Source organism: Brachionichthys hirsutus, chromosome 6 (genome assembly GCF_040956055.1).
Source record: "Brachionichthys hirsutus isolate HB-005 chromosome 6, CSIRO-AGI_Bhir_v1, whole genome shotgun sequence".
Taxonomy (NCBI): Eukaryota; Metazoa; Chordata; class Actinopteri; order Lophiiformes; family Brachionichthyidae; genus Brachionichthys; species Brachionichthys hirsutus.
The window spans coordinates 5,822,425-5,836,277 of NC_090902.1; the positions used below are offsets into that span (position 1 = coordinate 5,822,425).

Genomic DNA, 13,853 nt, shown 5'->3' on the forward strand with positions numbered 1-13,853 from the left:
ACCCTTTCTGCCCAGGAATTAAAGCTCCCGTCAGATTGTTTTCAAACCCAAGTCTAATGGGATGTTTCCTCCTCCTGTCCGGGAATACAATCGCTGCAGCAGGAGCCAGTGCCCCCCCCCCCCCCCCCCCCACTGAGTCTGGGGAGGTGTCTGTTTATTTCCTGTCCTGACCTGAGTGTCGGGAGCACGGCACGCCAGCCCTGTTGTGTGCTGATGTGTTATTTCTGGTGTGATGAGCTGTTTACTCAGGTGGGCCTGTCCCTCCCCGATCAGCACGCCAGGGCCGTGACATCACGTTTCACCTGACACGAGAGAAATAGGAGGACCTGCAACATGTTTATGTTTCTCCGCTGCAAAGTTGAGAGGACACTTTTAGGTTGAAGATTTGTATTCAGAATTTGACATGATTCAGGCCTGACTGAATTTTAGAACTACATGAGGTGAATGGTTTGTGTTTGAACTTTTAGGAAAATCTGCTTTGTTCTTCTGTTCCACAGAGTGTGAAGATTTATATAAGCGCGTTCTGACATTGGAAGATTTGATCTCCTACACCTTCCAGGTTGCGAAAGGCATGGAGTTCTTAGCGTCACGCAAGGTAATTTATTTATTTGTTTTAAGCATTGATGGAGCCTTTTAGTTTTTCCTTTAAAGACAAACGTCATTTGATTTAAAGGTGGATGCATTTTACTGTAGTGAAGGATGACTGTAATCAGGATCAGGTAGACAACATGCATGCAGGTCGACTAAATAAATGTGAAGCAAAAGCTTTGAACATTTGGCTTCTATAACATTTGTGAATTGACTTTTTTCTTTTTTTTTAAATCTCCCCTCAACTGTATTGTTTTATTGTATATTATACTTATTCCAGCGCCTTTACATCTGATTAGTCGTTAATCTTTAAGGCCATTACACATTTTTGCGAGGGCGGATGGAACTGATTAGAGAAGTGAGCCATTGTTGTAAATATCTTGCTCCGAACCATTTGTTATCCTGGATATGGAACACATCACGTCCTGTTGTAAGATCACCGATGACTTTACCATGTGTTCCTCTGCCAGCAGTCATTCTTTACAGCATGTGAAGACAATTCTGAAGTCAATTACATGCACAAAACTGCTCTTATATTTCCAAAGGTCGCTTGAAGTGACATTTCATTCATTCTCTTTCTTCCCGTAGTGCATCCATCGTGATTTGGCTGCACGAAACATCCTGCTTTCAGACAATAATGTTGTGAAAATTTGTGATTTTGGACTTGCCAGAGACATCTACAAAGATCCTGATTACGTGCGCAAAGGAGATGTGAGTTCATTAAAGTCTGGAATTATTTTCCAGGTGTTTTCTATTTACTGTTTGGCGGAAAACAAGCACGGATTTGGAATAACTACAACCAACTGACCGCGTCTACACATGGACCCCTGTGTTCACGCACTCATCATCGCCATCAAACACTTGATCCTCTTGGCAAATTTCAACCTCATAAATACAAAGTTGTGAATGCTACTGGTTCGCATAGTAGAATTATACGAACAAAGACAAATACGAGTCCAGCATTAACTTGTTTCCTCCCAAAATTCTTTTGAAAAGCGCATTAAGCACACTGTCATCCGCTGCTGCTTTTTATTAATATTGATCTGACAGCAAATCCGATGAAAATGTTTCAAGCCGCTGGCTTTGGGAGCAGGAATAATAGCGGAAAACACGTGACTCCGTAGGAGTAGGAGATATTGTCTGATCAACGGAGGTTTTCAACAAAAATGTCAAATCATAATCTCATTTTAATTTAACAGCTGGTTGCAGTTAAAACATGATTTTCATTCATGTAAAATAAGTTAAAATCCACAAGAACACCCCCCCCCCCCCCCCAAATGGATAAATTCTGCAATTGGAAATTATTAGTGTTACTCCCTCAGAGTTCAAATGGCAGCTACAATTAGTCTAATCAGCGAGTCTAGGAAGTAATTTTTTCTATCTCAATACCTGTGCAGGCTCGACTGCCGCTGAAGTGGATGGCACCTGAAGCCATTTTTGACAAGATTTACACAACTCAGAGTGACATTTGGTCCTTCGGCGTTCTCATGTGGGAGATCTTCTCGCTGGGTGAGTATCAGCATCGACATCGACAGCATGTCAGCTTAGAGACAAAACAGTCAAATATCTAAACTGTAGTGAAGTGAGGATTCAGATGTAGAATTATAGAGTCCTCCACTGTGTGCTTTTTCAGTCTGGAACAAAGAGACTGGGCTTGAATTATCAGCCTGAGATAATAAAGTTCATGCAAATTGTGAGAGCAAAATATCACTGAAGTTATATGATATAATATGATGATATGAGTTTACCTGTGAAGTGCACCCCTGCTGTGATGCGTTCAGGGCCTTTGAGGCGGCATTGTGTGTCTGTGCGTGACAGCCTGCACACCGAGACACAGCCTTACTGCATGTTTCTATAGCCAGATAGAAATACTGTATGTTTAAAAGTCTCCATGGGAAGACGTGAGATGAAGTGTGAATCAGCAGAGAACCAGCGCTGGATGCGTGGCTGCCCTTTGCTTCTTGTATGTGCGGCTGTTGAAGCGCTGCCACGCCTCGTCGTTGGCTGCTGCACTTTAACGAGAAGTGTGTCAAATTGAATATTCTTTAAATGAAAAGCACGCTGACGTCACCATGACACTTTCGCATTTTGTATTTCCTCCCTCTACTTGTTCTCTTTCTCCTTCTTCTTCATTCTTGACACATTCTCACAACATTTTGCACATCTTGGGGGGGGTTATCAGGGCCTCAGAAAAAGTAAATCAGGAAACAAGGATGTGAGATCTACCAAGGCAAAATGGCAAAAACAATGAGCTCTGCAACCTGATCCCGTTTAGGGGTCAAACGTTTCAGGACAACACAAAGGTCTTTCCCAGGATTCAAAGCTCGGCTAGCGAAGTGTTCGGACCTACAGGCTGGTTTGGCATACTGGCTTCACGTACTTATCAGTAGAAAAACATGCTGAAATTGAAAATGAAGTCGGTTCTGATTTATCAGAAGTAAGAAGAGGCTGAGGATAAACAAGCAGGCCTTCCCAGGGCCATCACGATCACGTAATTCAGCTGTCCCACATCGCAGGGATACTCTCAGCCTGATGCGGCCTGGCTCTACGACAGGTCCAGTTTGCTTCCTCATCATCATAATGGCGCAGGATCCCATTGGAAATCCACAGACCACTCATAGGAAGGCCAAGACACCACAAAAGAGACCCAAATCCATCCATTATGGGGCCCAATGATGCCAATCAGTTTCTCTGCATTCTGTTCCTGCAGAGAATGAATGAACGAATGAACGAACGAATGAATGAATGAATGAACGCCAGGCTTGCAGCAGTTAATCTGACCAGAACTCCGCTGTAGTTGGTAAAAATCTTTTTCGACACAAATCACATAAATCCTCGACTAATGCAGTCAGCTATATTTCTTTAGACTCTGAAGTTGTGGTTTCCCTATAGTTGTGGCTGATGTTTTATATTGTGTGAGGGAATTCAAGCAAAAGAACATTTTAATGACCCAGAAAGACGTCAATAACATAGAATCAGATTTATTTTCCAAAGCCAACACAGCTGGATACTTGATAGGAGACAGTTGAGTGTGTGACTGTGTGTTTGCATAGGGGCCCAAGTGTGCAGCCTTTGGCTCTTGACTCTGAGTTTGATGCCAATAGTACGGTTCAAAAGCAAATAAAATCAATTGTTGAGAGATGCGTTAGACAGATCCATAGCTCAGAGGTCCAACTATAACAGCAACACATATTTACTGTATATGTGAAATGGATCATAGTTACATCATCGATCCAAAGCAGTTTAACACCATTCTTTCATATTTGTCAGTACACAAGAGCACACAATGATTTGCTGTGATGTGTTATTGAAGTTGGGAGGAGGCTCAAACTCACCAGTAATGGAAGTTTAATATTCCCACTAGGGACGAAAGCTGCAGACTATAGGCAGGTGTCTGTGCATTTGTTATAATCAAATGATCATTTTCATGTTGTCTTACGTAAGCAAAATATTGCTACACTAGTGTATGGATAATAATATCAATAAAGTTTTTATTCCATCATAACTTCGCACACACAATAACCCAAAGGGAAACAGGACATCCATGTCATCATGCTAAGATAGGAATAAAGTTAAACAAAGGGACCATTTCGTTAATGTCATTTTTTGCACATGACCCCTCTTCCCTCTCTCAGGTGCCTCCCCGTACCCCGGCATCCAAATCGACGAAGAGTTTTGCTGCAGGCTGAAAGAAGGGATCAGGATGAGAGCACCAGAATACTCTTCCTCTGAAATGTGAGCGTTCATGTTCGCAATCCTTCACTTAGCAGCAAATGAAAATAAGCTGCACTTCCATGCTGTCCGACCTGAAGAGAATGATGAAGTGTGCTTTGGAAGCACGGAGTAAAGTTGAATAGCCGGTTTTCTTTCCTTCTCTGTCACCCTGTGTTGCGAATACTCGATAATGTCTGCACTTTGTGAGAAAATGTAAACAAAATCAGGGGTAATATAATCGCTTAAAACAAGATCTGACAGAACATAACTATCATTCTATGTAAATCTAGAGGTAAAGAGTCTATATATGTCTCCAGCAAAATAAAGTCAGCCAGAAAAAGACTCCCATGTGGATGTACGACTAAAAGGAGAGGCTTTAACTTTTCCCTCTGTGGTTACGCCAGCAGGTCGGGGGTGCCTGATAGGAATCAAAGGTAATCCTGCTCTTAATGCTGCAGGAGGAAACATTAGCTCAGCAGTGGTGAGCTTGAAGCTCTGAAGCATTCTGTGACCGACAGCGGTGCATACCGAACTCCCAGTAACAGAAACCAGGGGTGGATCAGGGTGCTGGATGTGATATATATCTGTGGGAGAGCTGAGAGGTCCGCCGGTAGTCACTCTGAACTCTGCAGCTGCGGACCAGTTCAACATATACGTACGGTGCGTCTGGTTTGAATTGAACTGATTCCTGTGTTTGTTTTAAAAGCACAATGATGCATTTCTGCGTTAGAGCTGTGTGATATCAAAGGGTCGATCTATATTCTAACTGGATGAATTCATCAGCTTCGCAAAAGGGAACCGAGATAGGAAATGACACGTAAACTCTGATCCAGGCTGTCGTTGTCGGTCCAAGAGAGGATCTGCAGAGGCTGGTGCCAAGCATCTCTCTCGTACATTCCTTCTCGGCCAATGAAACGGCCAGGTTATGGCTGTAAAACCTAATTTAAATATAGCACCTGCGGATATACGCTAAACTCAGAGTCTTTGGGTTGAAATCTTCTCCGGCCGATCATGTCTGTCAACTCCCCAAATCACAAGTTGTCTATCAGTGATGAAAATCGGATCAGATTACAGGAAATATTGGGCCATTAATTTGTGTCATGGCGGCAAATGATTCATCGGGAATGTTTGTCTGTTGATGAGATCCTTCCTGATGCGTTGCAGAGGAATTCAGTGGATGCTGCTCACCGAGTGGGCATACAATAAATAGGATGCTCACTTCCCATCTTTCCACACCGGCTCACATGCAGTTCAGTTCTATGGAGTTCCCCCCCCCCCCCCCCCCCCTTCCCATGCAGAAACACCGCAGTCCCTCAAGACACAAAAAAATGCCGGCAGATCATTTATTCTCATTGTGGACCAGGCAGGAAATGTGGTTCAAATTGTGAAGTCATACATTGTGTCTACCTCCACCCCCCCCCCCACCCCCCCATTGACACGCATGAAAGCTGTGATCATGAGCTCCACATCCTGTCACTGTTAGGAGGACTAGCACCTGGATAAGTACACAAGCCTCGTTCCTATGGAATCGGCCGTTTGGTTTCTTTCAGTCCAACCTGACAAGATTGAGAGAGACCCTGAATGTCCTGCACACAAACGCAGATGTAGAGGAAGGAGGGGAAATACAACAGCAAACAGCTCCACGTGCTTCTCAGTGTCCTCAGGCTGACCGAAAACATGGGAGTAAAAAGATGTGTGTGGGTAGAGTGGTCAGTGTGGCAACAGGAACAGAGTCCGTCATTGAGCAGCAGCCGTGGCGCTCTGTTTCTAAATCAGACCAGTGCAATGGAAACTCACAAAAGTCTTCCCACATGGGCAGAGCCGCTGACAGCTCGGCCGCGAGCCAATCAGACGCAGCCGCAGAGGCAGGATGGTGCATGCATGAGTATTCTAATGGTGGACCTGGTGTCTAAACAGCACCATGCGGTGTCTGGAAGGGTTTGCCACATCTTTCAGCATTCATTGGGGTGTTTATTTATTTTATTTTATTTTGCTCGTAGATATCAAACCATGCTGGACTGCTGGCAGGGGGAGCCGCAGAAGCGACCGACCTTCACAGATCTGGTGGAAAGGATGGGAGACCTGCTTCAGGCCAGCGTGCAGCAGGTGTGATTGGTCGTTGGAGTCAAACCTCATTGCATACCGTAGCAGGAATGAGCATAAAGACGCAGCAGCTGTGGAACTTTGGTCAAACTGAAACTCAAAGCGAAAGTATTTTCTGATTTTCTGTAGGCGTCAAATATTGGAACAGAAATTCCAGGTCTTAATCCCGTCGTATTTTAGGAATCATTGCATCATACATTTTTGACAACATCAGCCACTAGTTTTGCAGAATGAGTCACGACCATTGCTAATAGTTGAGGAGTAGCGTCTCCCACACAGATTTAACACTCAATACAAACAGTTGGCCTCATTGGTCTCATAAGAGAAGACGCAAATGTTATACGGCAGTTTAATAGCAGTTAACTTTACACGAGAGACCAGACCAGTGTTTTAATACTGGAGGGACGCGTTACAGAAGCCGGTACGACTGCTTCATGGCATGTCAGTTCAATTTGCTCGAGGTCTCCACGGTGGAGACATGACCCCTGACCTGAGTCTGATTGAGGCCAAATTATTTCCTGTCTGATCGGGTCAGGTAAGGTCCCGCTCTGTCTTGTACATTGTAATAATCAGAGCAAAAAAAAAATTGGTTTTGAAGCTGAGTCTGAAGCGTGAGGCTAATCTTGTTTGAGTGTGTGAATAGTTTAGATAAAAATGGATGAAAAGGATAGAAATTAAAGAAAGTGGGAGACCACCGGCGATTAAAAAAAAACCTCTCATGACAGGAAGCCATCCAGAATCTTGTAGCCGTAGGTCCGCCTCTGGAATCCAGGGCAGATTAAGTACTGCAGATGGATGCAGACTTAAATGACTCATATTCCACCACTTCTCCAGGACTGTAGGTTATCCCTTGAGGTAATAAGAGACTGGTGCCAACAAGGCAACACTTCATACCACGACACTAAACATGCTGCGTGACAATCGGCTCTGTGAAATCTAATAAAAAACAAAGACAGGTGTTTTCCTCTAATCAATAATGCTGTTGCTACAGTGCAGGGAGCTTCCCAACACTTCATGGCACGCATTGGGTTAATTAGGCGTGGCCTTATTTTCCTTGGCTGCTCACCACAACCTGATGTCTGCGTTTCTGCGCCGCACGCATCTACATTTGCATCATGGGAGAATAATGCTGAACTCTGCGATGTCCTGTCTCTGGGTTTCATTTAGGAGGGGAAGCACTACATACCAGTCAACACGGCGCTGCTGGCCCGGGGGGGAGGCCCCTCTGGTGCGGTGCCATCGGAGGAGACGCCGACGAGACCCAACTCGGGGAGTACCTGGTGAGAGCGTGGGTCAGGGTGGACCACCCTGGGGTGCGTGGCTCAGAAAACGGGTGGTCCGCCATTTTGACTGTGCACATGTATTATTATTGGACTCGCTGGTACGCAATTGTAGTTTGACTTTTGAGTTAATGCAGTCTTGTCTTATCTTTTATAGAATGCAGGATGCTTTCAGCATTTCTCTTTAAACCGGGTACCTAATTCTGACTAGATATTCACAGGCGTGTACCGTACTTAATGTAGTAACTGGTGAGTTTGATCCTTCTGTGAGCTTTGAATGAATCCGTATGTAAGGGGTGTGTGAGCCTCTTCAGTTTGAGCCTTAGCTCAAAGCACTTTGCCGGCGTACGACCTTACAGGGTTGTTGCTTGGCCTTAAATCTGTTCCACTCCCATTTGGGTTTATAAAGGCATTCAAAGTAAAAATAAATTACCTCCGTCCATAAAAGGTGAAAATCCCCCAGTCTGTGCTGCAAAGGAAATGCACAAATAACTCTCACGTTCAATTACCGGTACATTTAGGGTTCCTGTAGCTCCAGAATAAGAGCAACATTTTGGTCTGAACACTTTACCCTAATCCTAATCCTAACCGTAACCCTAATCCTAACCCTGACCCTGATTAGCAAACGGCAAGAAATATATAGACAGCAGCTTTTGAGGACTTTTAAGGAATGCCATTAAAAACCTTAGAGGCAGCTTCAAGATGAATATCAACTTAGAATAACATTTGCTGGGCTCTCAGGTTTTTGCAGGTCGCCCAAGTGTGCTTATTGAAAAGGTGTTGAAACGCAGTCATGACAGTTACCGCTTAAGACAAATTAAGTGTGTGTGTGTGTGTGTGTGTGTGAACTTTGCCTCTTGTCTCATGTAATTAAAATATTATCCAAACATTAAAAGAACATTTTCGAGTATTTGGGTGATTGAAGCTGGAAATGTTTTCTGGACAGGGACGCCAAGATCCGTCCTGCTAGCGTGACAACCTTCGATGAAGTTACCATGGAGAATGGGACCAATGAGGACCACGAGGTGGGTTAAGAAATCTGTCATGCTTTAAGCTTTAAACTCAGTCCAGGCTCAAAATAAACAGGGTTCATGCTTTTATTGTTTTAACTCTTACACGTCCTTCACGCACACATCAAATGAGCTTCAAGGGATGTCTTATTTATATAAATCATGGAAAAGCAGATGAAAGTGAAACTATCCATCCTTCAGAGGGGGTTAAATATTTAATTTCAATCATTTCTCAAATTCCCTGAAATTATTTTATACCGCTGAGCTTTTTTCTTCATGATGTTCCACAAATAAAGTTTAGATACATTTACATTTGCTTTATCAGATATAGCGATTTGTGTTTTTTTTTTAGTTATTCACTGCTCATCTGTGTGCCTCATCCTCAGGGTGAGAGGGTGAGATGTGATGAACAATCGTAATTAAAGGCTTTTATGAAAAAATAAAAAAAAATCATCCTCAGGGTGATCAGTCAGACAGTGGGATGGGCCTCTCATCCGACAACATGGAGACGCTGAAGCATCTGGAATCATTGGCAGGTCGACCTCTGAGCATCATGGCTCTGGCGTAAGTTCACTACACCGCACAGCACCCATAGACACGCCCTGTATGTGCCAAATAAATGCACACTGCCTCTAAAAAGAGCCTCATGAACGCATGAACCATCCCGCCTGGGAGCGTAACCGCTGTGACCATTACACACACACATTTGTTGCGTTTTAGGAAGGCCGTGGTATCTTTTATCGTAGGAGCATCAGCACAAACGCTATTGGGAGGGAAGTAGCTTCAAAGTGATGAGCTGAAGGACGGAGTCACAAAAGCAAGAGTGACTGCATCACTTGAGCTTTGACTGGACAATAAAAGCCTTTTGTTCCCAGATAATAGTCCTGAGTGAGAAACCGCCCAGACGGATTTAAGTCGCGGCTATCTGCCATTACCCATCGCTGGGTGACACACAAGCATCTTGGCCACAACGCTGCACTTCAAAATCCTTAATGACTTTAAGATGCGGATCTGTCATTGAGAAGAAAACACTTCCAAATGTGTCCTAGATTTTGGAGCTATTTGAGGATAAAGTCGAATCTGAGTGCAATATCTATAAATCTCCTTTAGGGTGTCGCTGCAGGCGTCCTGAAGCTCACGTGTTATGTTTACAGCAGCTTATTTTATGCTGTCAAATGCCTGACCTCAGTAATTACGTCCGCCGAGGAGCTTTTGTTTGCACAGAAGCAACAATCCAACACCGTTTAAAGGATTCTGGTGCCCTCTTTGGATATTTATAGAAGAAACAGCTGTGAACCACATCGTCGTCAAATAAATTATCTCATTTCAAAATGGTACGAAGGCTCCTAATATCTGATTCACAACTCGCCAGTTCTGCATTCTGAAGGGAGGACTTCCTTGCTGGGCAACCGCAAAGAAATCACTTTCAATCACTGCCACATTTGAACCCTGTGTGCTCCTCTTCACCTGCCAAAGTCCACCTGCAATTCTATGGGCCTTCACCCCTAAAGCCAAAGATGCTGCCTCAGCACGGACTCACTCCGTCTGCAGCAGACAAAACTTTAAAAGTCCTCCCTGCTTTGTAAGACAAACCCCAAAGACATTAATTTTACACATAAAAGGCACTAAACCCAGATAATATTTGCATTTGTAGCTGGTAAATCCATCCCTTCCTCATTTTGTTGTCAGATATTCCTGCATCTTTGCATTTACATTGTATTTTAAACTATACTGAAGCCGAGTTGAGAGGTAGTTATCCATCAGGGCAACATTCCAGTACAGCAGCGCCTTTTACCCCCACTGGGCACTGACCCTTTGGCCTTACACAGGGGAGCTTTGAAAACCCATAGCAACCTCCAAAGACAATAAAAGGCAATTACTCATATTCTGAGCATGAAGTGAAGCAGAAAAGCTCAGGATGATTGATTACATCATATTTGAAAAAGGAGAGGATTTTTCTGATTATACAGCATCACAAGGGGCTTTTCTCAAATCAAAGTGCTTAGAAACATCCGTGGGAGTGGGGTCAAGCCAAGAAAGAGCTTGATGGTTGTGCACAATGAGTCAAAGTGCACTGTGGGTTGTTTACGCATTGACCGTCCTGACTCCCACCCTGAGAGGAAGCCCCCCGAGGAACATTCGGATAGCGTGCCACCTCTTGGTCAGGATGCTGACTGATCATCCTGTCGCACCAAACCGATTTGATGTGTGTGCGTTTCTTGTTGCGTGTTCATTTCTGATCTTGTTGCTGAGACTCTGATTTCACAAACACCGGTAGAAGTGGGTATTCAGGGATATCAGAGCAAGAAAATCCCCAAATTGAATGTCCAACCAAACCATGAATAAATAGATTAAATAATTTAACATTTTCATGTTAACCATGCAGAATGTATTACAACCTCACATTCAAGAAGCTTATAATCAACTGCTATAAAACAATTGCAGATTTGGAATTTCATGAAGATTATAAAATTAATTACTTGATTAGTTGCTTCTGTTTCTCTGAAAAGCATCAATCTGATTATTCTGTAATTGAATGTCTTGAAAGGTAATATTTGGAGCTTGCATTATGCCTTATGGTGACACATCGTCATCATCATCATCATCATTTGGCCTCTTCTTGTGTTTCCAGGCTGAAGGCAGTGAGTAAGAGCAAAGAATCCATGTTGAGTGACTTGGAGAAAGAGAAGTCCCCCCCCACTGTCCCTTCACTGGACTTCAGTCTGGACGACTCGTCCCTGGATGCAGATCTGGAGTGTCACAGCCCACCGCCCGACTACAACTACGTGGTGCGCTACTCCACCCCCCCAGTGTAACCGACTCTACCCACGGAGAGGCTGACGGACCGACTGCCTCGAGGCGGTCGCTTTGACTCTGGGCCGTCTGAGTTTCAGAGAGAAACATGCGAAAGTGTTTAGAAGGACGCTCTGAAATTCATCACGACCCCACACGGCTGTAACTTCTGCGGCTTCTTCCAGCTTCCAGGGCGTCCGCTGTAGCAACAAGTAGGAAGCCTGTAGACCGTAGATTCCTGCTCAGGTTTTCAGAGACAAGCCAACGATAATGCTCCTGGTTCGCTCCACATCCACTGTGATTATCGCACCGCCTACAGGCTCAGGTAGCTCCTTCATCTGCTGTGAATACAATAGACATTAAATAAGTAAAAAAAAATAAAAAACATGTACAAACTGGAAATCAGTTACAGTTGTCTTGAGGCAACATCTGCTCACAAGACAGTCTGCTTAAGGTCATTTAATCCATTAGATAATATTGATTATTAACTGTGAAGATTTGGGTATTTGAGGTATTGCACCTTTAATTTCATGAAGACATCTGCTCAGCTGTGGTTTACAGAGGAGAGGAGGGTTCTGAATGTGGAGGTGAGTTTCTAAAGCTTTCCAGGTTGTGCAAAAATCACAGATTAATTGAGTTTAATGGAGGAAAGACGGTGGAGACCATGAAAGGATTTAAATGGAGTCACTGTGCAGATTGATTCTTCTTTCTGCTGCAATCTGGTGTTGAAATATAAAAAGAATACATACAATTAGGAGATTTAACTTAAAAAAAAACCTTCAAATTAATTGTTTATTTATTTACATTTGTAAACTATGTTACTCATTAATGGTGTTTTTTTTTTGTTTTAATTTTGATTCATATTAAAAAAAGTTAGCCAAAGAACATTCCAGCTCAGTCTTCCGGGTATGAACATGTGACATTCCAACATTTAGCTCCAGATGTTTTTGCTGTTTGTTTGCGTGTAGGAATTCTCTCCAGCCATTCCTCTCATGCTCAGTGTGAGTCAAGCTTGCAGGGCAGGCTCCAGAAACAGCATTTTATTTGTCATGTATTTGTGTATTCGAAGTGGGCCGACCTGCATTCACGCCTTTAGGCACACGTCCTGTAGAAATGTGGTGAGTTCGTACTTGTTGACCTCTAAAGAAAAGATTATATCTCAGCGTGTAAAGTAGATATTTTGAACTCCTGTGAATTTCCAAGTCGTGTTTTTCTTTTTATGTGTGTGTGTGAACAATTTGTTTTGTTTTGTTTTATATGGAGAGGAATAGATTATGCACTGATACCATTACATCCAGTATAGTTTTTGTATTCTGAAGGTATATTGATATGAAGCAGTGTTGAGGGTCACATTTATATTTAACTCTTAACAAAATAGCAGGAAATTAACATTTTCAGTATTTGTTGTACTATTTCTAGCCATCTTAACATCATCACTTCTAATAATTTTGTCACAGATTTAATTTCAGTTACAATCAAAGATGTCTCTTATATATATATATATATATATATATATAATTCATGTACAATAACATGTTGGTTTTGAGCAAAGTATTGTCCCCCAACACTGTTAAATGATTAGATGAACGTAATAAATGAATAAAGCTCTATATATTTATACTTTCCTTGCTGTCTAGCCTTATATTGTGATACGTTTTTGTTCAGAGCCCAGATTCAAACGTAAAGTTCTTGATTTTGAGATGAATTTCTTGAGAAAACGGTCGCGTGGAGGCGGCCGGAGAGGGCAGGGCGTCGGGTGGCGAGCACGGCGGAGGGAGGAGGAAGCATGGGCAGGGAATGAATGGGGTGAACATCAGGTTAGCAGGTGGCAAAAGTACACAGTACAACAGAGTGGCGTTTATTTCACAGCAAATGTGCGTGAAGTAGTAACATCATGATCCAGTTTACAATAAAACAATCAGAAATAGGTGACAAAAACATCACAGAAACACATTTCTCCATGTTTTCCCTTAAAACACACTCAGATTTAGCCTGCGATGCCCGGAGGGGCCCGACGCCAGTACGGAGAACGACCAGAGCGGATGTCTCAGAGTGCTCTGAACTCTAATCAAGTTGATGCACAACATCAGCTTCTTCACTGTTCCCATTTGAGCTATCAAACCTCAATGAAGAGGTGTGTTTGGATTGGACAGGGCCTTTAATGTTCAGCGCCTCCGCTGCTCCTTGAATTGAGCGAGACTCGCTTCCTTTGGCAGAACAAGGCGTCGGCAGCCTGTCTGACAATGCGCCTCTGAGCGAGGAAGGAAGGAAGGAACTCTTAATCATCCTGGTCACGACCAGAAGACGCCACACGCGGTGTTCCCTATCTGGACGGCGTGCCCCTGCTTACTGGCACTGGGTGTGC

At 43.4% G+C, this 13,853-nt stretch overlaps 1 protein-coding gene across 1 annotated transcript in view; it reads left to right on the forward strand.

Annotated features, from left to right (window-relative positions):
• The window catches only part of kdrl (kinase insert domain receptor like), a 30,554-nt gene extending 19,043 nt beyond the window's left edge, over window positions 1–11,511 (forward strand). Inside the window, exons 22-30 of the mRNA XM_068740210.1 lie at window positions 498–595; window positions 1,177–1,299; window positions 1,986–2,097; window positions 4,224–4,323; window positions 6,303–6,408; window positions 7,573–7,685; window positions 8,632–8,710; window positions 9,156–9,259; window positions 11,328–11,511. Of these exons, the coding sequence (XP_068596311.1) occupies window positions 498–595; window positions 1,177–1,299; window positions 1,986–2,097; window positions 4,224–4,323; window positions 6,303–6,408; window positions 7,573–7,685; window positions 8,632–8,710; window positions 9,156–9,259; window positions 11,328–11,511 (1,019 nt within the window). The remainder of the gene's footprint in view (window positions 1–497; window positions 596–1,176; window positions 1,300–1,985; window positions 2,098–4,223; window positions 4,324–6,302; window positions 6,409–7,572; window positions 7,686–8,631; window positions 8,711–9,155; window positions 9,260–11,327) is intronic.
• The last annotated feature ends 2,342 nt before the right edge of the window (window positions 11,512–13,853 follow it).